Here is a 25,846-nt window from a genome sequence, read left to right as displayed (position 1 = left end):
ACAGTCATGTTACTGCCAAAACAATGGAACTTGTGAGAATGAAATCTGTGTTTGTCCAGATGAATGGAAAGGAGACCATTGTGAGATTGGTTTGTACATCTGATCTTTTCTATTTGACAAGTTGACTATGGTGGTAAATTGTTAACAATAACTCATATTTCGATGAAAATTATATTGAACTACTTGTTGGAACAGTTCATGATTACACAATAACAAATGTAATTTGATGGCGTGCTAAAGAATTGTCATATTTTTAAAAGTAAACCCATAGTTCAGTCTGCCTCTTTATTAACTTTAGAAAATTTCATTTGATTTCCTTGCAGCCAATTTTTGCGCAAAGAGTGAATACAATTCCTCTCAGGGACTGTTCACGTTCCATAAAATTTTAGTCGGATGCTATGGTTATTCTCAAGAAGAGTGTGAACCTTACACTTTAAATGGTATGTTATCTTCTTGTTTTGGTACTCTCAGATGGTTTTGTTCGATAGCTTACATCAGCAATAATGGTTAACTTAGATGTAAGTTTCTTTCTTATTATATACCTTGCATAAAAGAAAATTCACATAATTTGAACTTTATTACGTCAGAGTATCAAGTTGTCATCTGTCAATCTCAAAGCATTGTCAAAACATTTTTGAAAATCTACATTTCATTGTGTTTATGAATTGCAATGTAAAAAAAGTCTAAGATATTCAAGAGATTTTATACATTCTAAAATAAAGAATGCTATTTTTAATAATCTCAGATGTAATTTTTTTTACTGACAGATTGTATTTCAATTTTAAGAATTGCAAGATGGCAATAAATTATAAGGTTTTTGTACCCCTTATATTTCAACAGCAAATATTTCAAAAGCATCACGCCTGTGCACTGAGAAGAATGGAATCATCAGTCTACAAAATGACACATTAACAGATTGCAATGTAAATTTAAAGAATCTTAGTGAGAAGGTATTATCTTATGCCTGACTTATCTGTTAATAACCCGCTGAGCCAAAGCAAAGGATGAAAAAGAACAAATAATGACATTTGTGCTGTGTCAAAGATATTAACTAGAGGACAGTTTTGTTTGTACAGAATTGTTGATTTCATCATTGAGATATTTTTATGATCAATCATGAACTTCCCAGAAAAAAATGTGAATGTTTCCAGAACAAATAAAAATTCTATAAAAATGCAAACAAAAACATTGGCAAAGGAGTATCTGATTTCTCTATCCTGATTGTTAAGAAGAAACAGCTTTTGTAAAATCAAAACCTTTGACAACCTCGGGACATCTCAAAGTTCTTCAATCAACAATATATTGTAAATTGTATATATCATCACTGTGTAGGCAGAAATAACATTTAATTATGCACAACATGGTCCTATCTTTGATTTCAAAGTGTTTCTTGATCGATACATTTTGGACAGGACACTGGGAAAACTCCCCTGCTCACATTTGGGTCATTCATGGGGATCATTTATGTTCAGTTGAACAAACTGAAGCAGTCCTTTCTGAAAAACAGTACCTCTAGCAATAGAGCTTTCTTCAGTACTCCATTTATGTATCAGCAGAGATTATGTTCTCAAATTCCTGGAGTGAAGTTTGAGCCCACAATAAAGAAATGAGAACATAATCTTTGAGTGAAGCTAACAAACCAGATGATCAGAACCTACCTTAAAAAAAAGTCCAATTCAACACCAGTGAAACTAAATCAATCTTAGAAAGAGATATGAGAATCTATACAATGGAAATCAATATCATAGGGCAGCATGGTGGCTCAGTGCTGCCAGGGACCTGGGTTAAATTCCACTCTGGTGTGATTGTGTGAAGTTTGCACATTTTCCTTGTGTCTGTGTCTCTTTCCTCCTACAGTCCAAAGATGCGCAGGTTGAGTGGATTAGCCATGCTAAATTACCCATCGTGTCCAGGGATGTGTAGGCTAGTTGGGTTAGCCATTGAAAATAAAGGATTACAGAGATAGGGATTGGGTGCTGTTCAGAGGTTTGGTATGAACATGATGGGCCAAATAGCCTGCTTCCACATTGCAGGCATTCTATGATATTATCTTTCTTATCTATATTTTACCATTGGCTCCTACTAATTATGGAGCTTATAGATATAATCAATGTTTGTATAATATTTGTTTTATTCAAATGACAGATAATGAAATATAGTGGCATTACAGAAGAAGAATTGGTGAAAATTGCAATGGCTGCTCAGATGCTGACCTCAGAACCACATGAACTAACTTCAGAGAACATCAGCCTCGCTGCTCAAATTGTGAAAAACATTTTGAATCAGTCTGATACACTGGACTCAGTTGAGGTGAGATGTAATTACTGTTCCATTCACTTTGAAATAAAATGGTAGAGAGCAGCCTAAACATTAAGGTAAAGGGGAGTTGACAGCTGAGTGGTATTTATCACTGGACTTAATGCAGAAACCCATGCAACGTTCTGAGAACATAGGTTTGAATTGCACCACAGCAGATTGTGGAATTTGGATACAATAAAAATCTGCTTCACTAATGCCCTTTAGGGAAGGGAACTGCCAACTTTACCTGGTCTGGCCTATATGTGACTCCAGGTTCACAATCATGTGGTTGACTCTTAATTGCTTTCTGGACAATTAGGTATGGGCAATAAATGGTGGCCTAGCTAGCAATACCCTCATCCCATGAATAAGTAAAAATAACATGAAACCGAGCTGGATAGGCCAAATAGAGTCATACAGTACATAATTGGATCCATAAGACCATTAGACCATTCAGCCATCGAGTCTGCTCCGCCATTCAATCATGGTTGATAAGTTTCTCTATTCCATTCTCCCACTTTCTCCCCATAACCTTAGATCCCCTTGATACTCAAGAACCTATCTATGTCAGTCTTAAACTTTACTCAATGACCTGGCCTCCACAGCCCTCTGTGGCAATGAATTTCATAGATTCATCTCTCTTTGGCTGAACATTTCTTATTCATGTACTTTTCCAAATGTGTTTTAAATATTATAACTGTACCTGCATCCATTACTTCCTCTGGAAGTTCATTCCACACACGAACCACTCTCTGTATAAAAATAGTTCATGTCTTTTTTTAAAGCTTTCCCCTGTCAGGTTCAAAAATATCCCCTAGTCTTTAATATCCCACCTTAGGGAAAAGATACCTGCTGTCACAATACTTGTTCTTTTTACAAGGTTACTATGCCCTCGAGACTTTTCTAGAGGAGGGTAAGTGGCCAGGCTCCAACGCTGCTGAGTTTGAAAGTTTTATTGGGGCTTTTTCACAGATATACCAAATGAATCGACCAAATTCAGTCCATTTTAATTAGTTTTTGGGCATGAAGTGAGAGAACCATTAAAATTGATTAAGGAGAAATTAATAAGTCAGACTTCAGAGACCATACATTTGAACTGTGTGTCAAATTTTAGAGAATGATTAAATAGAGCTGGGGAGTTGGCTAGGCAGCATTTAAAAGTTATTGGAGTATGGAATGAAACAAGAAACAGACAAGAAATCAAAAATTTGTAATTTTGCTATTGGGTATAAATTATTGCGTTACCTTCTTGAGAAAAATCAAAGTTACCTGAAAGAGTTATTTCTATCACATGGGGAGATTTGCTGAAATAAACTGGGAAGTACAAACCTAATTGTGCTTGCTGTAGAAATAGGAGATGCTGTTCTGATTAAGCAACATCCTTATAGGCATTACCTTCTAAAGTTGGCATAGGTTCAGAAGGAGATAGAACGCATGCTCCAAGATGGCATAAATGAAGTGAGTTACAGTGACTGGAGCTTACCCATAGTCATGATACCCAATAGTTATATGTGGACTATCGTAAAGTCAATGCAGTTACAAAAACTGATGCATACCCAATACCACGGTTGAAAGACTGTGTTGAAAAGGTGGGACAAGCAACTTACATTGATAAGTTGGACTTGCTCAGAGGCTACTGGCAGGTACCCCTGTCAGAGAGAGCAAAGACAATTTCGGCTTTCATAATGCCAAATGGACTGTATCAGTTTAAAGCCATGGCGTTTGGTATGAAAAACACTCCAGCAACATTTCAGAGACTGACTCATAAGGTAATTGCAGGATTACCCAAGTGTCTTATGTATATTAATGACCTGGTGATTTTTAGTCACTCATGGAAGGAACATTTACAACATTTATCGGATTTGTTCGATCGACTTCATAAGGCAGGCTTGGTGGTAAACCTAGCTAAGTGTGAATTTGCCAATGCCCAAGTCACCTTCTTGGGCCATGTTATTGGACATGGAAAAATGGTCCCATGGGATGTGAAATCAGAAGTAATTGGGGAATTTCCCACACCATCAACAAAAAGAGCAGTACTACAGTTCCTGGGATTGAGTGGATTTTATCAAAAGTTTGTGCCAAGTTTTAGCAGTGTGGCTGATCCACTCACTGAATTGCTAAAGATAGGCAAGAAGTTTCAGAGGACAGTGGACTGTCAGAAGGCATTTGACAGCCTGAAGACTGTGTTAACCACTGTCGCAGCATTAGCCACACCTGATTACACAAAGGCTTTCAAAGTGGCTATCGATGCCAGTGATGTGGGGGTCGGTGCTGCGCTCCTGCAGGAAGATGATGATTAGATAGAAAGACCTATTGGGTATTTCTCCAGGAAATTGAATACTCATCAGCAGAAATATTCAACGTTTGAGAAAGAGACTTCAAACTAGGTGTTGGCACTACAACATTTCAGTGTTTATATTACTAACAACATAACTGAGACAATCAGTGGGCGGCACGGTGGCACAGTGGTTAGCACTGCTGCCTCACAGCGCCAGAGACCCGGGTTCAGTTCCCGCCTCTGGCGACTGACTGTGTGGAGTTTGCACGTCCTCCCCATGTCTGCGTGGGTTTCCTCCGGGTGCTCCGGTTTCCTCCCACAGTCCAAAGATGTGCAGGTCAGGTGAATTGGCCATGCTAAATTGCCCGTAGTGTTAGGTAAGGGGTAGATGTAGGGGTATGGGTGGGTTGCGCTTCGGTGGGGCGGTGTGGACTTGTTGGGCCGAAGGGCCTGTTTCCACACTGTAAGTAATCTAATCTAATCGTATACACTGCTCGTAACCCATTGAAGTTTGTGAAGAAATTCAAGGACAAAAATGCCAGGCTGTTTAGGTGGAGCTTGTTGTCACAGCCACTTAATTTGAAAACTGTGCATGTGGCAGAACGAGAAAACGTGATCGCCAATGCATTGTCGAGACCTGAATGAGAAACAGAGGCGTTTTGTGGTGGAAGAACTACAGACTGAATCCAAATGTAGTTTGCATGTTTATAGTCATTGCATATATATATGTGTGTTTAAAGAACTAACCAATGTTTTTTTTGGAGGGTTTTGAAAAATGAAGCCACATTTGGATATTGATGGTTCATTTCTTTTAAGGGGGGAGGTGTCACAGTACTGGTTCTTTTTACAAGGTTACTATGCCCTTGAATTTTTTCCAGAGAGGGGGTAAGTGGCCAATTTCCAAGTAGGCTGGGTTTGAAAGTTTTATTGGAAACCTTTGTTTACCTTTAACAGATAGCGCTTCAGGCCAAAAGGTTTCATGTCTTTAAAAAAAATTGGTACACTGTAATCAAAGGGGAGTGGCCAGCTAGCTGCGTAGCTAGCTTTCGACAAGATTAGAGTTTTTTTTTATCCATTCAGTCAGTTTAGTTGCAGAAGGGGATGTGTGAAACAGGCTGCTGACCTCTCTCTCTAACTTAAAGCCTGTAAACTCTGGTTTGTTTCAGTTTTATAGTTTGTGCAAAGGGATGTGTATATTGGGAGAAAGTGAGGACTGCAGATGCTGGAGATCAGAGTCGAGAGTGGGGTGATGGAAAAGCACAGCTGGCCAGGCCCTTCCTGATGAAAGGCTCTTGCCTGAAATGTCGATTCAGCTGCTCCTTGGATGCTGTCTGGTGTGCTGTGCTTTTCCAGCACCCCACTCTCGATGTGTATATTGAGACTGTTGCAAGTATTTTCGGAACAGCATCATTAAGTCGGGTTTGGATAGGATAAGTTATCTGGTATTTGGTTTTCTGTTCGTTGTGTTTCATTCCGTAATTTTGTAAATACATTTTGTTTGTTTAAAACTTGGCAGTCGAACCAGCTAGTTTAATCTGGGAATATCCACTATATAATTAGCTAAAACAAATAGCAAAGTTACGGTCTGAGCTACCTGCTTAAAAATGTTTTGAGGGATCTGGCCTAGTTCATAGCACTGCCATTCGCCTTGTCTATACCCCTCATGATTTTATAAACCTCTATATGGTCATCCCTCAACCTCCTACACTCCAGTGAAAAAGGTTGCAGACTATTCAGCCTCTCCTTACAATTCAAACCCTCCATTCCTGACAACATCCTGGTAAATAATAAATATTGCTGAAAGAACAGGTCAGAAATTGGGACATCTGAGGTGAGTTAAGTCATCTTCTGATTCTACAAAACTTGGCAGTCACAAGGCACAAGTCAAGAGTGTGATGGAACACTTTTCACCAAGTTTTCCTTCTTGAGATCCAGGATCCTAGTCTCAGAATCAACTACCTAGCCTTCCATCGCAGTACCTTTGTTGCTATTCATCTGCAGATTGTACGTACTGTTGCTATAAGTGTCCATCATTGAAGGAATGAATATTGAGTGCAGTAGTTGGGCTGTATTGCTCTGTTCTGGATGATGTTGATTGACTTGGCAATTTATTTGCTTTGAAATGCATATGAGAATCTAAACAATTGTGGTTTTCGGTTTATGCTTTACAGGCTGTTTCTTTGGCAATAAATACAATCAGTCAGCTTCTCAATGTTAATGAAACGGCATTTGATCCCACAAATAAAGATATCTTTAACATCACACAAAGGTGAGATAATCTTCAGGTGTGTGTTGCTGTTGAGAACACAATCTGGCAATACCAGCCAGCAAAGGAAAACTGTGGTTCTATGGTTTTATCAGTTGAACTGGGCATTATGGCTGTCTACTTACAGCACATTTTATTCATATGTTCATTGTATACATTATTGACAAAAAGGAATTGTTTGACGCTGAACCTCTCACATAAATACTTTGACGGTAGAAGAAAAATTTGTAGCTGTTACATTTTTCAGACTTCTTAAAGCTTTCTTTATGCAGTTTGGAGCAATGAAGTCCAGATATCCTTTCAGCAAGTCCTATTTGGTGCTCATTTATGTTATATCTTCATAAGGTTCCTCCTCCAGACCTCAAAATTGATGCAGCATCATATCAGAACTCAATCATATTGAACAATGAACAAGCAATACTTTGTTATTTATATGTCCATACAAAATTCATCTCCAAGGAGACAAGAAATAAGAAGCAGACAGCCTGGAAATTTAACTGTGCCCCATAAATGAGAGCTGATAGCATGCTCAGTAATCAACAGTACCATATATCAATATTAACATGAAGATATGGTGGAAACTCATGAACAGAAGTCAGATGCTAAGTAGAACAACTCATTAGCTACTCATCCTTTTAAGAGAAAATTGAGATAAAATGAGTGGAAAGGTCCAGCCAAAGCACACAGGTTCTCTTTTGCTTTTTAATAGACTCTGGGCCCGGTGGTCAGTAGGAGTAGCTGAATCATATTCCTCTCAAGGTTAGAAAGTTCTGCAGGGCTGTACTCTGCTCCAACAAAAGCAACTTATCACAGGATTTTGAAGGCTGGAACATCCAAAAGGTCAGGCAACATCTTGAGAAAGAGAAAAAATTACTTTCTGTGATCTACCATCAGAATTGAACATTTGACAAGACATCATCAATCTGAAATATGAACACTGTTTCTCTCTCCACAGATGTTGCATGACCTGTTGAACATTTACAGCATTTTCTGTTTTCACTTTTGGTCACACTTTTGCCATGGAAACTTAGATTTTTGTCAATTTGCGTCGGGGGGCCAGTGTTGACAGAAGTTTGGGGCTGGTTTATAATCTGGTGATTATTTTGTGTGTGATTATTCCAGTGTAGTGACATCCTCAACATCTCCTTTTCAGAAAATGTAATTGATCATAGTCCTAAAGGGTTGCTCTCTCATTAGAGAGACATGACAGATGATGAGTTTAACCTGAGTGTGACCACACCTCAGGAAAGGGAAAAGGTTGAGACAGGAATATCTATCATAGTGACCTTACCTGTGTGGGAATTGAATACCACGCTATTGTCGTTACCCTGCATTGCAAACCAGCCAACTGAGCTAACTGTCTGCAAAGTTAGACAAGAATCTGTGTGCTCAACCAGAATAGTAAAGATTTGCAGATTCGTATATCTTCTAAGAAAACTTGAGATACTGCTGATTGGGATTGTTGTTTGGGCTTTAGTTAGCTCATGAATACCTAAAGTTTACATCATGTGGAATCAAAATTAAAGCTGAAACAATAATGACCGAACGTTGGCCCTACCTGTATGTATTTTAGAAAGGAAAGAGATTCTTATTAAATCTTTGAGGGAAATGCACTCTTTATATTTATTCATTGTATAAGGGTCCTCTGAAACAAACAAATGTCATGGTTCAAAAAGATAAGAAATACTCTGCTGACAACTATGATTTTCATAGGCCAATGATTGTAGTGTCAATCAAATTTCACCACAATCCACCTCAAAAATAAAAACAATTTCATGGCAAATAACCACTAGATTCAAACTTAAAATGTTCCATTTGCTTGTGGTATTTATTGAAAACAGATGTTACTTTAGTAAGAGTAAGAAAGATTGTGACCTCCAGTTTCATCAGCCCTTGTACCAGTAATATGTAATCTGAATGCAGACCAATAATGTGACTAAAAGATTATAGCATAACTACAATGGGCCAAACTTCTGTGAAATCATGGAGACTCTGTAGATCTTTAGAAATGGTCAACCAGGGCCATTTATGGGATTTCTTGCCCCATTTCTGGCATCCTGCTTCTCACTGGCTTGGCATGTCAGTTTGTTTTCCTGACCTGGCTGGTTCTATTGTGGAGTAGGCATCTCCTGCACCCCCACAATTGTTGTGGAGTTAAGATAGGTTCTGAAAGATTCATGATTGACAGCCCCTTGGAATTGTCATGAACGATAATATGGATTCAGAAACCAAGGACCAATACTACCACTATAGCGGCAGAATCTGCTGCTATATTCTGCATTGTCCTGTTTGTAGGCATTTTCATCCAGTTTAGTGCTGTTCCCTCATACTTAGAGTTGGATTTAGAATTAGATTAGAATTAGATTTTATTGTCACATGTAGTCAAGTACAGGAATACAGTAGGAGCAGAGTGAAAAGTGTACAAGGTCGCCATTATCTGGCACCATCTTGTTTATGGACTTGATTACAAAACTGGAATTTTTTAAAAAAACAGCAGAAATAAAGGACACAAAGCCAAAAGGAGTAAGAAATGTCCAGATATTAAAGTCTTATTTCAGTCTTATCTCCATGTAGACACCCGGCCAAGCCGTAGCCTGGAGTCTGACACAACCCTCTCCTAACAATTCTTCCATGTGACAAGTGGGAAATGAAAAATTGCAATCACCTGGTTATTTAACCTCACCACCCATAATGTCAGAGATTGGCAGAATTATGTCAGATTGCTGACCTGGTGGCATCATGACATATTTACTTTCAGTAGGGAGTGACCCCAGCTAAACTGAGGCCATGAAATCCATGTGTATTTGTGTACATGTGTTTCTAATGCTTGCAAATAAAGTACCTATTTTAAATTTCATTCTAGTGTGACACAGATTTTGGGAGATGTCCTCACAGATTTGGAAATTAGTTTCAGCCAGGTGGTCCAGCCCAATCTTGCAGCCTCATCCATCATTTTACAGAATGGTACGACACATGGAATTATGCTGTCTGTATTAAAAGGTACTACTTTACTTGATCTTAGTTTTGTTACAGAATACAGGGCTGGAGAGCATCTACAGAAAAACCTTTTTTTTAGATAACAAGAAGTTTGATTGTATGATAGTAATAAGTACAACTACATCTGATCAGGCTTAATTACCAAGATCTTAGGGAGCTGGTATCAGCTCCCAATGAAAGCTAAAGTTGAACTCCATGACTCTACCTGCAGGCTCTGTGGGTCACAACTGATTGGGTGAAGCCTATGTAACATGAACGTTGACATTTTCAAAACCATTATCTGATTATAGATCTCTTCCCAAGCATTTCTCCACATAGTTAACCTCCTATACAATCATGTATATAACCTTACTGCATTTAGTACCATCCCAACTCACAAATTTCACAAATGGAAGTGAGCCAGACAAGGAACAATCGAAATAACACTGCACAGAAGGGGGCCATTTGGTCTATCTTGTCCATGCCAACCAAAAGACACCTAGATACCCTTTCTAATCCCACCTTTCTGCACATGACCCATTGCCCTGCAGCTTACAGCACATAATGGGAAGATCCAGGCATTTTTTGAAAAAATTTAGGGTCTCTACCATGAACTCAGGTGGCGAACACTCACAACCCCCCCAACCCAGACAGACCGACAGAAATACACACACACAAAGACCCACATGCACACATATACATATACATTTGTGGGGTGAATTTGAACTTGCAGAGTTACATTGTACTTTGCTCAAAAACTGCATGAATTCATGTAAGACTCTGTCATCTCACTTTTTAGATTAGAATCAGTCTAAACATTATGGCACAGACAGAGAACACAGGGGGCTAACACCTTCAACATAATGTCTGGCGAACACCAATTGTTACAGTTAACCTGAGAATGCAACGTTTAAACAAATGTTTTGTGATTTACACTTGAAAGAAGTGAAACTATCATGGTGTTCAAACAGATGAAAGACTCAACAAACAATCAGGGTATTTTTCAATGTATAATTTCAGTTACATCACATTGTAAACTTTTGCTATAAATTCTGTGTCTGACAATTGTATCCTCCACAATCACCTGATGAAGGTGCAGCGGTCCGAAAGCTAGTGATTCCAATTAAACCTGTTGGACTATAACCTGGTGTTGTGTGATTTTTAACTTTGTACACCCCAGTCCAACAGCAGCATCTCCAAATCACAATTTTTGGTGTCATGCTCTCAGCTGACGGCGTTACTTGAAAGGTCAGATCACAAAGTAAGATCTGGCTTGATGGACCATAAGTTTTATTGTTCTTCTTGTTTGCAGTGAAGGTCAGTCACTGAACATATTCACAAGATGCTACTAAAGTAGTTTTGATAAAAGAACGTACAAGTGTATTACACAAAAGAGAAATACGAACCATAATACACTATTTGATATGGGTTCATTAAAAATATCAGAAAGAAAAACTAAACTTTTATCCCAAGAGCAATCTTACAGATATTTAAACTTCAGTGAAGAATCACCTGTCTCCACTTTAAAGATCCTTGTTCAGCTAGCACAGCAGAAAACTGTTTCTTCTCGACAAATGTCTGCATTCCCCCTATTTTCTTTGGTTAATGTCTGTTCCTGAGACACTTAAACTAGCTGCTCACTTATTACAAGACATGGATTCCTTATACTCATATTTTCAACAGCTTGCTGAGATATCGTTCCTCTTTGATGCTTCCACAGCCTTCTGCTTCTGAGTTTTCTTCTAAGCAATTGTGGCCTTTTACCCAGCCCTGATGGCTTGGTCTGCTAATAACTGCATCTCCACTGTGTTATGACACGGAGGAATTGCCACCTGCTAACTTAAGCCAGCAACACAGAAAAGATTTATCTCGTGCAGTAATCTGTGAAAATTCGAGAAGCCAAGAAGCCAAGGTGCTGTCAGGTAGTTCTGCTAGCTTTTAACTCTCTTAAGTGTACAGTACCTCTACACTTTCATAACACCTCCCCCTTAAGAACTTTCATAACACCTCCCCCTTAAGAAAAAATGAACTATCATAATGAAAAGATGGCTTCATTTTTTTTTTCTATTCTTTAAACACATTACCCTACCATACAGATAAATTTAACCTAAGTTCACCTTAACTTCTTCACATATATACTTCTTTTGCTTGAAGATTGTGGACTTCAAACTGTAGAGACAGATGTCACTGCCAGTCCGAGAGGCGGTCAGGTCTGCCAGTCAGAAATTGGCGTGGAGGCAGAGCCAAGGAGTCAGACATCACATAGAGCCGTGGTAATAGGGGACTCCATAGTGAGAGGGACTGAAAGGGGTTTCTACAGCAACAGGCAGGATTTGAGGATGGTGTGTTGCCTTCCTGGTGCCAGGATTAAGGACATCGCTGACAGAGTGCAGGAAATCCTCAAGGGCGAAGGTGAAGAGCCAGATGTGGTGGTGCATGTCGGCACAAATGACGCCGGGAAGAAGAAGAGGAGGGACATTCTACAGCGGGACTTCAGAGAACTCGGAAGAAAGCTGAAAAGCAGGACATCCAGGGTGGTTATCTCCGGTTTGCTTCCAGTTCCTCGGATTGGAGAGGACAGGAACAGGGAGATAATGGACCCGAATGTGTGGCTGGGGAATGGTGCAGGAAGCAAGGATTTAAATTCTTGGATCACTGGGGTATGTTTAGCGGTAAGGATGAAATTTACAAGAGGGACGGGTTGCACCATAATAGGTGGGGGAACCAGCATTCTGGCAGGCAGGTTTGCCACTGCAACACAGCTGTGTTTAAACTAAATAGCCAAGGGGAGGGGACAAACTGGAAGTTTAAGAAGGAAGTTAAAGGGAAAGTTAGAACAAGAGAAGTCAAGAAAGACAACAGAATCAATGGAGCAGAAAACTCAAAAAAGGATCATGCTGTAAGGTCAAGTGAAATAGGGATTGATAGGAAGGGTGAGTGGAGTAACAAATTAAAAATATTATATATGAATGCACGAAGCATTAGAAATAAGGTGGATGAGCTTGAGGCTCATTTAGAAATTGGCAGTTACAATGTTGTGGGGATAACTGAGACGTGGCTTCAAGTGGACAGGGCCTGGGAAATGAATATTCAAGGCTACACCTGCTATCATACTGACAGACTGACTGGCAGAGGGGGTGAGGTGGCCCTGTTGGTAAGGAATAATATTCAGTCCCTTGCGCAGGGAGACCTAGAATCAGGGGATGTAGACTCAGTATGGATAGAGCTGAGAAATTCTAAGGGTAGAAAGACCCTAATAGGAGTTATCTACAGGCCCCCAAACAGTAGCCTGGATGTAGTGTGTAAGTTGAATAAGGAGCTGAAATTGGCCTGTTGCAAAGATATTACTACAGTTGGATTTCAACGTGCAGGTAGACTGGGAGAATCAGGGTGGTACTGGACCCCAAGAAAGGAGTTTGTGGAGTGCCTCCGAGATGGATTCTTAGAACAGCTTGTGCTGGAGCCTACCAGAGAGAAAGCAATTCTGGATCTGGTGTTGTGCAACGAACCGAATTTGATCAGGGACCTCGAAGTAAAGAAGCCATTAGGAGGTAGTGACCACAATACAATAAGCTTTAATCTGCAGTTTGAAAGGGAGAGGGTAGAATCGGAAGTGACAATATTTCCGTTGAATAAGGGGAACTTATACCTAAAAAAGCCTTTACTATCCTCCTTTATATTTTTGGCAAGTTTACCTTCGTACCTCATTTTTTCTCTGTGTATTTCCTTCTTAATTATCCTCTGTTGTTCTTTAAAAGCTTCCCAGTCCTCCGATTTCCCACTCATCTTTGCTATATTATACTTTTTCCCTTTTGTCTTTATATGATCCTTAACTTCCCTCGTCAGCCACAGCCACCCCTGCCTCCCCTTAGGATCTTTCTTCCTTTTTGGAATGAACTGATCCTGCATCTTCTGCATTATACCCAGAAATACCAGCCATTGTTGTTCCACTGCTATCCCTGCTATGGTGTTGCACCATTGAACTTTGGCTAGCTCCTCCCTCATAGCTCCATAGTTAATAGACAATAGACAATTGTCTATTGTCTATTAACTATGGAGCTATGAGGGAGGAGCTAGCCAAAGTTCAATGGTGCAACACCATAGCAGGGATAGCAGTGGAACAACAATGGCTGGTATTTCTGGGTATAATGCAGAAGATGCAGGATCAGTTCATTCCAAAAAGGAAGAAAGATCCTAAGGGGAGGCAGGGGTGGCTGTGGCTGACGAGGGAAGTTAAGGATCATATAAAGACAAAAGGGATAAAGTATAATATAGCAAAGATGAGTGGGAAATCGGAGGACTGGGAAGCTTTTAAAGAACAACAGAGGATAATTAAGAAGGAAATACACAGAGAAAAAATGAGGTACGAAGGTAAACTTGCCAAAAATATAAAGGAGGATAGTAAAGGCTTTTTTAGGTATGTGAAAAGAAAAAAAAGGTTAAGACTAAAATTGAGCCCTTGAAGACAGAAACGGGTGAATATATTACGGGGAACAAAGAAATGGCAGAAGAGTTGAATTGGTACTTTAGATCTGTCTTCACTGGGGAAAACACGAGCAATCTCCCAGATGTAATAGTGGCTGAAGGACCTGAACTGAAGGGAATTTATATTAGGCAGGAAATGGTTTTGAAGAGGCTGATAAGTCCCTGGGGCCTGATGGTCTACATCCCAGGGTACTGAAGGAAGTGGCTCTAGAAATTATGGATATATTGGTGATCATTTTCCAATGTTCTATAGATTCAGGATCAGTTCCTGCGGATTGGAGGGCGGCTAATGTTGTCCCACTTTTTAAGAAAGGATGGAGAGAGAAAACAGCGAATTATAGACCAGTTAGTCTGACCTCAGTGGTGGGAAAAATGCTGGAGTCAATTATAAAGGATGAAATTATGACACATCTGGATAGCAGTAATAGGATAAAGTTAAAAATCACACAACACCAGGTTATAGTCCAACAGATTTAATTGGAAGCACACTAGCTTTTGGAGCGACGCTCCTTCATCAGGTGATTGTACCTGATGAAGGAGCGTCACTCCGAAAGCTAGTGTGCTTCCAATTAAACCTGTTGGACTATAACCTGGTGTTGTGTGATTTTTAACTTTGTACACCCCAGTCTAACACCGGCATCTCCAAATCATAAGTAACAGGATATGTCAGAGTCAGCATGGATTTATGAAGGGGAAATCATGCTTGATTAATCTTCTGGAATTTTTTGAGGATGTAACTCTGAAGATGGATAAGGGAGATCCAGTGGATGTAGTATACCTGGACTTTCAGAAAGCCTTTGATAAAGTCCCACATAGGAGGTTAGTGAGTAAAATTAGAGCACATGGTATTAGGGGCAAAATGCTGACATGGATTGAAAATTGGTTGGCTTACAGGAAACAAAGAGTAGTGATAAACGGCTCCTTTTCGGAATGGCAGGCAGTGACCAGTGGTGTGCCGCAGGGCTCAGTGCTGGGACCGCAGCATTTTACAGTATATATTAATGATATAGATGAAGGTATTAAAAGTAATATCAGCAAATTTGCTGATGACACAAAGCTGGGTGGCAGGGTGAAATGTGAAGAGGATGTTAAGAGAATACAGGGTGACCTGGACAGGCTAGGTGAGTGGATGGATACATGGCAGATGCAGTTTAATGTGGATAAAAGTGTGGTTATCCATTTTGGTGGCAAGAACAGGAAGGCAGATTACTACCTAAATGGAGTCAAGTTAGGTAAAGGGGCAGTACAACGAGATCTAGGTGTTCTTGTACATCAGTCAATGAAAGCAAGCATGCAGGTACAGCAGGCAGTGAAGAAGGCTAATAGCATGCTGGCCTTCATAACAAGAGGAATGGAGTATAGAAGCAAAGAGATTCTTCTGCAGCTGTACAGGGCCCTGGTGAGACCATACCTGGAATATTGTGCACATTTAGTCTCCAAATTTGAGAAAAGACATTCTGGCTATTGAGGGAGTGCAGCGTAGGTTCACGAGGTCAATTCCCGGCATGGCGGGACTATCTTACACTGAAAGATTGGAGCGACTGGGCTTGTACACGCTTGAGTTTAGAAGGCTGAGAGGAGATCTGATTAAGATGTATAAGATTATTAAAGGATTGGACACACTGGAGGCAGGAAGCATGTTTCCGCTGATGGGTGAGTCCCGAACCAGAGGACACAGTTTAGAAATAAGGGGTAGGCCACTTAGAACAGAGTTGAGGAGAAACCTCTTCACCCAGAAAGTGGTGGGTGTATGGAATGCTCTGCCCCAGAAGGCTGTGGAGGCAAAGTCTCTGGATACTTTCAAGAAAGAGTTGGATAGAGATTTTAAGGATAGTGGAATCAAGGGTTATGGGGATAAGGCAGGAACAGGATACTGATTGAGGATGATCAAGCCATGATCATAATGAATGGTGGTACTAGCTCAAAGGGCAGAATGGCCTACTCCTGCACCTATTGTCTATTGTCTATTGACTGGTAGATCATTATTCTGCCAAAACAAAGATCAAAGAACAGTACAGCACTGGAGCAGGCCCCTCAGCCCACCAGGCCTGTGCCAATGCGTGATGCCTTTCTAAACTTTCAACCTTTCACCTCTACCAGGTCTGTATCCTCCTATTCCCTGCCTACTCATGTATCTGTCAAGATGCCTCTTAAACTTCACAGTTTTATCTACTTCTATCACCTCCTCTGGCAATGCATTCTAGGCATTTACCATGTTTTGTGTAAAAACTTGCCTCTCACATCTCCTTTAAACTTTCTCCGTTTTACCTTATAAGATCTTCAACACAGATCCTCAGCCACCACACCATTGACTGAGTTCTGGCTGGAAACCAGGTAATTCCTAAGTGTCCCTGTATTCTTACCAGTACATTGTCCTGAAGGGAATCTGGGATAACTAATCTCCTGTCATGCAATAGTAAGTCATCTTAAATTGCAAAATGTTATTATACTCAAAGTATGTATTCTTAGCCAACTTATTGGACTTCACAAATTCACTCAACGTCACATAGGATTTTTAGTGTCATGCTCCCAGCTGACGGTGTTACTGGAAATGTCAGATCCCAAAATAAGATCAGGCTGGATGGACCATAAGTTCTATTGTTTTTTTGTTTGCAGTGAAGGTCAGCCATTGAACATATTTACAAGATGCTGCTAAAGTACTCTTGATAAAAGAATGTACAAGCGTATTACACAAAAGAGAAACACGAACCATAATACAGTATTTGATATGGTTTCATTATAAATATCAGAAAGATAGACTAAACTTTTATCCCAAGAGCAACCTTACAGATATTTAAACATCAGTGAAGAATCACCTGTCTCCACTCTAAAGATCCTTGTTCAGCTAGCACAGCAGAAAACTGTTTCTTCTCGACAAATGTCTGCATTCCCCCAGTGCTATTTTCTTTGGTTAACGTCTGTTCCTGAGACACTTAAACTAGCTGCTCACTTACTACTCTTATTTTCAACAGCTTGCTGGGATAGCTTTTCCTCTTTGATGCTTCCACAGCCTTCTGCTTCTGAGTTTTCTTCTAAGCAACTTCGGACTTTTACCCAGCCCTGAGCTAATTTTCTGAGCAGTCTGCAGATGTTGATGGCTTGGAATTTCTTTTTCAACTGTTCACAGTTTCCCAGTCTTATACTCCAAAGCATTGGTTTTTATATTGTCAATATACTAAATTGAAATTTGATTGGTGTTTGGTATTTTTTGGGGGTATATTTTAAACTGATTGGCCTAATTCAAGTTTGTTTTTATCTCCATGCAACTAGCTAGTCTAGCTGCTGGAACAAAGTTTACATTATATTTTGTTCAGAACACTTGGTACTGTCAGGTAGCTCTGCTAGTTTTTAACTTTTTGAAAGGTATAATACCTCTACACCTTCATAACAGCTGTTAATGGCCTCTTCTGTCTGACTGAACTGTTTATGTCTAAATGAAGCTGATTCCAGGTCCTTCTCTCTTTCTCTTTGGGTTGTAAACCTCAAGTCAGCAAATACTAGAAGAATTATCTCCTGGGGACATAGGGAGCAAGGCGGAATAGGGGGAAGTGGGTTGTTAGACATTTAGCTAAAATTATATGATTTTTTTCAAAATACTGCCTTCAGCTCTGTTCAAAATGACCTCCAGACTTTAAAAAACAATCATATCTTCACAAAATTGTAATCTGAAAATCTATTTTCCTTCACTTTAGAACCTAAGTTTTCAAATAAAAATACTATATTATAAGCTTTTGATACATCAGGGATAGATGATTTTTATTATTAAGCTCTTTCCCCTCCTTCTGACTCTCTGCTGAAACTTGGGGAGACAAAGAGATACAGGTGAAGAACGAATAAAGAATGAGAAGTTTTAAGAGGTTCAGAAGTTATTGAGGAGATTGAGAGGACCATAAATAAATTAGGAGGGAGAGAGAAGATAGACAGATAAGCAGATATAACAAAAAAAACATACATCTGAACAAAAGCACTAGGAGCAGGAATAGGCCATCTGATCCCTCAAGGCTGCTCCGCCATTCAATAAGATCATAGCTGATCTTTTCGTGGCCTCAGCTCCACTTACCTGCCAACTCATCATAACCTTTAATTCTTTTACTGTTCAAAAATCTATCTATCTTTGCCTTAAAAACACTCAATGAGGTAGCCTCAACTGCTTCACTGGGCAGGGAATTTCACGGATCCACAATCCTTTGTGTAAGAAGTTCCTCCTTAACTTAATCCGAAATCTGGTCTATCTTATTTTGAGTCTATGCCCCTTAGTTTTAGTTTCAACCACCAGTGGAAACAATCTCCCTGCGTCAATCTTATCAATTCCCTCCATAATTTTATATGTGCCTATATGATCCCCCAACATTCTTCTAAATTGCAAAAGGCAGAATTTAATTCCCTGCAATATCCACACAAGAATTCCAATATATTTTAACAGAAGAACATAAGTTTATCATTCAAGGAAAATAAACAGTCAAAGTTATACCCAAGACATTTTAGAAAGATCTTAACATGTACAGCAAAACAACGCTTTGATTATTTTCCCTAGAAACATCCTCGTGAGGTGTCATTCTTATCTCAACTCTTTAATTTCATATTTAACTAACTCTACCCAGTTTTGTAGCCGTAGAGAAAATTTTCAAGTGCCACTGATCTAAACCTCTTTTCAATTTTATCAGCTTGAAAACATTTACACAAACTCTCATAGATTAGAGACTTCTATTGATATGAAATCTGAACAGAAGAAAGCCTTACTCTTCTGAAGTGAATTCAAGCTATTAACGGCCCCAGGTTTTTTTTCTGTATGTCATAAAAGTTCAACTTTGTGAACACTTCATCAATTAAGTCCACAAGAACTTAATCAAAGTATTAACTTGAATTATGTGCTTGCTTGACAATAATATAGTTAGTTCATTGTTCCAAATATCTGTCTACCATCTTAAAACAATGCTAAAAATCACAAAATGCCAGGTTTTAGTCCAGCAGATTTATTTGGAAACATTAGCTTTTGAAGTGCTGCTCTGTGACAACCACCTGATGAAGGAGTGGCGCTGGTCTTGGTGATTTTTAACTTTGTCCACCCCAGTCCAACACCAGCACTTCCAAATCATCTTAAAACAAAGCAGTCACCATCATAGAATTAAAAGACACATCTATTTTGCTTTTACTTTTAAATCTATATTCCAAATGATTGCAATCTACTATACACTTTTTATCACAAGTGCAAAGTCAATATTAAATCAACTAAATTCCTATTAATCCAAGGTTACTCCTACAGATATGTTGAGAAAATCTTGAAGATGGACCATAATCATCTGGTATTTTCAGACTTTACTGTGTCCCAGCAAGATGAGAACATTTCAAATTACTGACATTTCTGAAATTATGCATTGTCTCAATTACAGGACACGATGACACCTTAGTGTCGAACCGAATTGAATTGAACACCAATGCCACAAAATTCTTACTCAATACAAATGCAGAAGTTCAAATGTTTGTCAATGTTTCCACAAGTAAGTATGTTGCTCTCTGTTTTCTTCGCAGAAGCCATTTCAGAAACTTTAAAAAAAATTTTGAGAGTTGCTTTTCATTATCCTAAGATTGAGGATTTCTGTGTTACAATTAACGATGATATAATCAGTTTTATAAAGCCTAACTTAAAATTCCCAAATCAGTCAAGTGCAGAATTTCCAAGACATTTTAGAAAGATCTTAACGTAAACAGCAAAATAGAGGTTTAATCGTCTTCCTAGAAACGTCCTCTGTGGATGTTCAATCCTCACGAAGTGTCATTCTTATCTTAACTCTTTAATTGCTTATTTAACTGACTCTACCCAGTTTTGGAGCCCTAGAGAAAATTTTCAAGTACTGTTGATCTAAACTTCTTTCCATTTCTATCAGCTTGATACAATTCCATGTCATTATAGTCTTTATGAAGGTGTGATTAATCCACAGGTTGAGGCTAATGTTCCTGAAAGGCTCAGGTATAACAGAACAGCGTCAGGCTATGGAAACAGGAATTGTTGGAATGGCTCAGCAGGTTTGGTAGCTGCCAAACCCGTTACACCTTTTAAGCAATTCCTGTTTTCGTGTCTGATTACCAGCAAACGCAGTTCTTTCGGGTTTTATCAGGGTATGGAATTGAGTTCAGAGTATCCTTTAATAGCACGGTGGCTCAGTGGTTAGCACTGCTACCTCAGCACCAGAGACCCGGGTTCGATTCCAGCCTTGGGCGACTGTCTGTGTGGAGTTTGCACATTCTCCCTGTGTCTGTGTGGGTTTTTCTGGGTGCTCCAGTTTCCTCCCACAATCCAAGATGTGCAAGTCGGGTGCATTGGCTGTGCTAAATTGCCCATGCTCTTAGGTGTAATAGTCAGAGGGAGATGGGTCTGGGTGGGTTACTCTTTGGAGGGTTGGTGTGGACTTATTGGACTGAAGAGCCTGTTTCCACACTGTAGGGAGTCTAATCTAATCAAAAAAAAACTATTGTTTTGAAGAAAGAAGATGAGGGATAAAACATTGGTGATAGGGGAGTTGGAAAACAGATGGTGATTAATCTTCTGCCTCCCAAATCGCTAAAACAACAAGGATCTGATTTAATGTTATATTAAAGCTGCTTCCAAAGTTCAAAGTAGATTATTTCAAGGGCGCTTGCTATCTTTTACCTCGGTTTGACACAATCTTGTCACTGTAACCAGTGCCCACAATGTCACAATGCTTTCTTCCCTAGCAGGAATGAATTTCTGTAGAACACAAGTTTGGCTGAGAATCTGCCCCACACAACTGTAATTGACTTTGAAACATGAAAATGGCTTTGTATAGATCAAAGAACTGTGGATGCTGGGGATCTGAAACAAAAACAGAAACTGCTGGAGAAACCCAGTAGGTCTGGCAGCATCTGTGGGGAGAAAACAGAGCTAACGTTTTGAATCTGGTGACTCTCCATCAGATCTAATAGCAGCTGGGAAAAAATGGTCTTTATGCTGATGATGGGGGTGGGCATGCAACATGTTTCACCCACATTTTTGCCTCGGGCCTGCTGCAGTGGTCCAGTGAGGCTCAGCACAAGCAGGAAGAACAGCATCTCATCTTTTGTTTCAGATCCCCATCACACCCTGATCCTCCATGATGTGGGTTGCTTTCAGCACAGTGAATCTATTCCCATCCACTCTTTGTTCTATAATCATGACATTGATTGCTTTCAGCACAGCCCACCCACACTCTCCTATTCATAGCTTTCGTTATCACTTATTCGGGTTACCATTAGTGTCCCCTTGTCTGCCTAACCCTCTCATATCTCATTTTCTTGAGTTCCGTCTCCACCTCTCCTCTCATTTCTCCCAACGCACTCATTGTCTTCAGCGTACCACTTTTCCCTCACTGCCATCAGTTCTGATGAAATGTTACCAGACACAAAACATTAAGTTTGTAATCTCCCCATAGATGCTGCCAGACCCAATCCTCTAGCAATTTCTGTTTTTTGTTTCAAATGCATTTGTACGGCAAGCAGAGATAAATAGGAAAGTTCTACGTAGAAGTGAAACATGGAAATTGTTGCCTTGGCCTATCTAACCAAAGCCTAGGCAGGGTTTACCATCTAATAGAGCAATAGTTCTAACAACATTTACAACTCATTTTTTCTCAGACACCTATCCAGACTAATCTGGAATGTCCTAACTAAAATTCAATCCACAGCCTCACAGCTCTCTATGTCAATTGTCCTTTCATGATTTAGTCAAGTCTTTCTTCATGCTTACATTTCTTCATACTGGGCAGCATCTTAAAATTACAGACAAAAACAGAAATTGCTGGAAAAACTCAGCAGGTCTAGCAGCATCTCTGGAGAGAAATCAGAGTTAATGTTTCTCCAAATAAGTCACCGGACACAAAGCACACTAGACACTGGACTCTAATTTCTCTCCAGAGATGCTGCCAGACCTGTTGAGCTTTTTCACAAATTTCTGTTTTTGTTTCTGATTTTCCAGCATCTGCAGTTCTTTTGGTTTTTATTCAGCATCTTAATGATGGTGTATTGTACCCTGACCAAAATTTTAATTTCTTTCCTCTGGTGCAAAAGTGAACGATGCACGCAGTATTCCAACTGAAACTCTGCCCCACCCCAAGCAATACCAGCCCAGGGAAAATTCCAGGATGAGATGTAAACAAGTTAAGGTTTTGTTGCAAGTCATTCTTGGTAAGGATGTTTCCTTTGTACAGATAGTACTCAAGATGGCAAATTGGGAATTATCCTGTATCAAAATGACAAGTTCTTTCAGTCCAAGGTCCGTCAGTGTACTAACAATCAGAGTCGTCAAGTTATTTCTGGAAATATTGCAGAAGGGGTTCTGAATGGTGTTGAGCTACTTTTTAACCCAAAGGTAAGAATACAACTTTGCCTGACATATACCGACATCCCAATAGGACTTGTGCAAAACAGAAAGACACAGCTATCATGGAATTAATTTTATATGGGGTGACTATCAGAAATTTTAATAAGCTAAGGTCTGTTTATCATTTGAAGTACAACTGGGTGCATTAATCATTTTTAACACCTAACCTAAGAGTAGCTTTAACTCAAAGTCAGGCATGATGACATCAAGGTTTAAGATACAGAATGCTCCCATAATACTTAATGAGAGGAGATAACTTTTAATACAAAGTGGAAAAGAGCAAAGGTCATTGACCCATCTGCTGATTAATCAGCAAGATTGTTTGAAGTTCATAATTACTGATATTTTTAACACATATATTGGAAAGACAAACACTAACAAAGGAACATGATTTCAGCACAATTTTGTTTTTTTTTGAGGTAAAATGTAACATCAGACTAAGCACAGGAGGTATTTCTGCTCAGGGGTGGAGCAAGTTTTCTTACACAGTTACATTCTTCTCAGCTAATTACATATGCAAGCATGGCTAAAACTTAAAATTTATGGCCAGGAAGTACTGAATCCTGATAGGACATTCTGGGCTCCAGTTTCCAGACACTATTTAAAAGGCACATGACTGCACTTTACTCTATGCAACTCAGGACTGCCTGTGTTTTGAATTCCACATTCCCATCTACCTCTGACAACCCTTCATTCCACACCTAACAAGAATCAGTCTCCCTCTATCATAAAAGTATTCAATGACCCAACTCTACCATTTTCTGAGGCAGTGAATTCCAATGTCACACAGACCTTCTTATCGACTGTTAATTTCCCATTCTCACTCTCTAGTGGACCAACATACACTTTATATTATACTTTTCCTTTTTATTTACTTGTAGAAACTCTTATTATCCATATTTACATTTCTAACTAGCTTCCTGACATGCTTTAATCTGTTTCTCTTGATTAATCTTGTCGTTGGTCTATGTCATTCTTTATGTTCTTAAATATAATACAATTACATATGATCATATAAATACGTAGTTTAACATACTAATCTTAGACTCACTCTTCTCCCTTATAAATTAAATATAAAATTCATTCTTATTGTGATCTTGGAGTCATAGAGTCATAGAGATGTACAGCATGGAAACAGACCCTTCGGTCCAACCCATCCATGCCGACCAGATATCCCAACCCAAACTAGTCCAGCCTGCCAGCACCCAGCCCATATCCCTCCAAACCCTTCCTATTCATATACCCATCCTTTTGCCTTTTAAATGTTGCAATTGTACCAGCCTACACTACATCCTCTGGCAGCTCATTCCATACACATACCACCCTCTGCGTGAAAAAGTTGCCCCTTAGGTCTCTTTTATATCTTTCCCCTCTCACTCTAAACCTATGCCCTCCAGTTCTGGACTCCCCGACCCCGGGGAAAACACTTTGCCTATTTATCCTATCCATGCCCCTCATAATTTTGTAAACCTCTAGCCCTCAGCCTCCAACGCTCCAGGGAAAACAGCCCCAGCCTGTTCAGCCTCTCCCTGTAGCTCAGATCCTCCAACCCTGGAAACATCCTTGCAAATCTTTTCTGAAACCTTTCAAGTTTCACAACATCTTTCCAATAGGAAGGAGACCAGAAGTGCACGCAATATTCCAACAGTGGCCTAACCAATGTCCTGTATAGCCGCAACATGACCTCCCAACTCCTGTACTCAGTACTCTGACCAATAAAGGAAAGCATACCAAACGCCTTCTTCACTGTCCTATCTACCTGTGACTCCACTTTCAAGGAGCTATGAACCTGCACTCCAAGGTCTCTTCGTTCAGCAACACTCCCTACGACCTTACCATTAAGTGTATAAGTCCTACTAAGATTTGCTTTCCCAAAATGATGACCTAGAAATCTCAGAATTGTTTTTAGATTAGATTAGATTACTTACAGTGTGGAAATAGGCCCTTCGGCCCAACAAGTCCAGACCGACCCGCCAAAGCGCAATCCACCCAGACCCATTCCCTTACATTTATCCCTTCATCTAACACTACGGGCAATTTAGCATGGCCAAATCATCTAACCTGCACATTTTTGGATTGTGGGGGGAAACCAGAGCGCCCAGAGGAAACCCACGCAGACATGGTGGCACAGTGTTTAGCATTGCTGCCTCACAGCGCCAGAGACCCGGGTTCCATTCCCACCTCGGGCAACTGTCTGTGTGGAGTTTGCACATTCTCCCTGTGTCTGCGTGGGTTTCCTCCGGGTGCTCCGGTTTCCTCCCACAGTCCAAAGATGTACAGGTTAGGTGAATTGGCCATGCTAAAGTTGCCCGTCGTATTAGGTGTAGGGAAATGGGTCTGGGTGGGTTGCTCTTCGGTGGGTTGGTGTGGACTTGTTGGGCCGAAGGGCCTGTTTCCACATTGTAAGTAATCTAATCTAATATGGTATAATACAAAATATCTAATATAATCTGCTTTATGGTTGGTGCTCTAATTACTAACTTAAAAGCATTCTACGAACACTTCATCCAGGCTTTTCTAGTTTATATGTGAATTAAAATCACCATAATTATTGATGTCCTTTTATCATGTGCTCTCAATATTTATTTTTAAATACTTCATCCTACGTTATGATTACCATTAGACAGCCTCTACTAACGACTTGTTTTACCCTACTGCCTTTCGGTTCCACCATCCAATTCTGTTTACCAGTTTCCTGAACTCATATCATCTCTAACTTTTGCACCATTTGCATCCTTGATTAGCAGAGCTACCCGACCACCAACATCCAGCTTTTTATTCTTCCTAAATTTCACATACCCTTCAATATTCTGGACATAACCCATGTCATCATGTAACTTATATCTTGATAGTGTCAGCTCTTTTCCTTATTCCTCAGATGATGAAGCAAGACATGTTTGCATGCATTAGGACGTGGATAACACTATCTGGATTGATGAGTGGACAGTAAAGGTTGTGTTGATCACAAAAGTCCCTTTGCAAAGGGCATCTGTCATGCACATTTGTTAAGAGAAATCATAGTCCGATCCAGGCGGTGCAGACTGAATTTTCACGTAACCATCTAGGAGAAAATGAGGTCTGCAGATGCTGGAGATCAGAGTTGAGAGTGGGGTGCTGGAAAAGCACAGCAGGTCAGGCAACATCTGAGGAGCAGGAGAATTGACATTTC

At 39.8% G+C, this 25,846-nt stretch overlaps 1 protein-coding gene across 1 annotated transcript in view; it reads left to right on the top strand.

Moving 5' to 3' along the window:
• adgrg7.1 (adhesion G protein-coupled receptor G7, tandem duplicate 1) overlaps nucleotides 1–25,846 on the top strand; it is a 62,903-nt gene continuing 37,057 nt past the window's right edge. Inside the window, exons 1-6 of the mRNA XM_072584367.1 lie at nucleotides 1–89; nucleotides 2,146–2,310; nucleotides 6,748–6,845; nucleotides 9,706–9,842; nucleotides 19,694–19,801; nucleotides 22,505–22,665. Of these exons, the coding sequence (XP_072440468.1) occupies nucleotides 24–89; nucleotides 2,146–2,310; nucleotides 6,748–6,845; nucleotides 9,706–9,842; nucleotides 19,694–19,801; nucleotides 22,505–22,665 (735 nt within the window). The 5' untranslated portion in view covers nucleotides 1–23. The remainder of the gene's footprint in view (nucleotides 90–2,145; nucleotides 2,311–6,747; nucleotides 6,846–9,705; nucleotides 9,843–19,693; nucleotides 19,802–22,504; nucleotides 22,666–25,846) is intronic.

This window comes from Chiloscyllium punctatum, chromosome 15, assembly GCF_047496795.1.
Source record: "Chiloscyllium punctatum isolate Juve2018m chromosome 15, sChiPun1.3, whole genome shotgun sequence".
Taxonomy (NCBI): Eukaryota; Metazoa; Chordata; class Chondrichthyes; order Orectolobiformes; family Hemiscylliidae; genus Chiloscyllium; species Chiloscyllium punctatum.
Note: the sequence above shows the minus strand (reverse complement) of the source record. Positions and strands in the feature narration are given on the sequence as shown.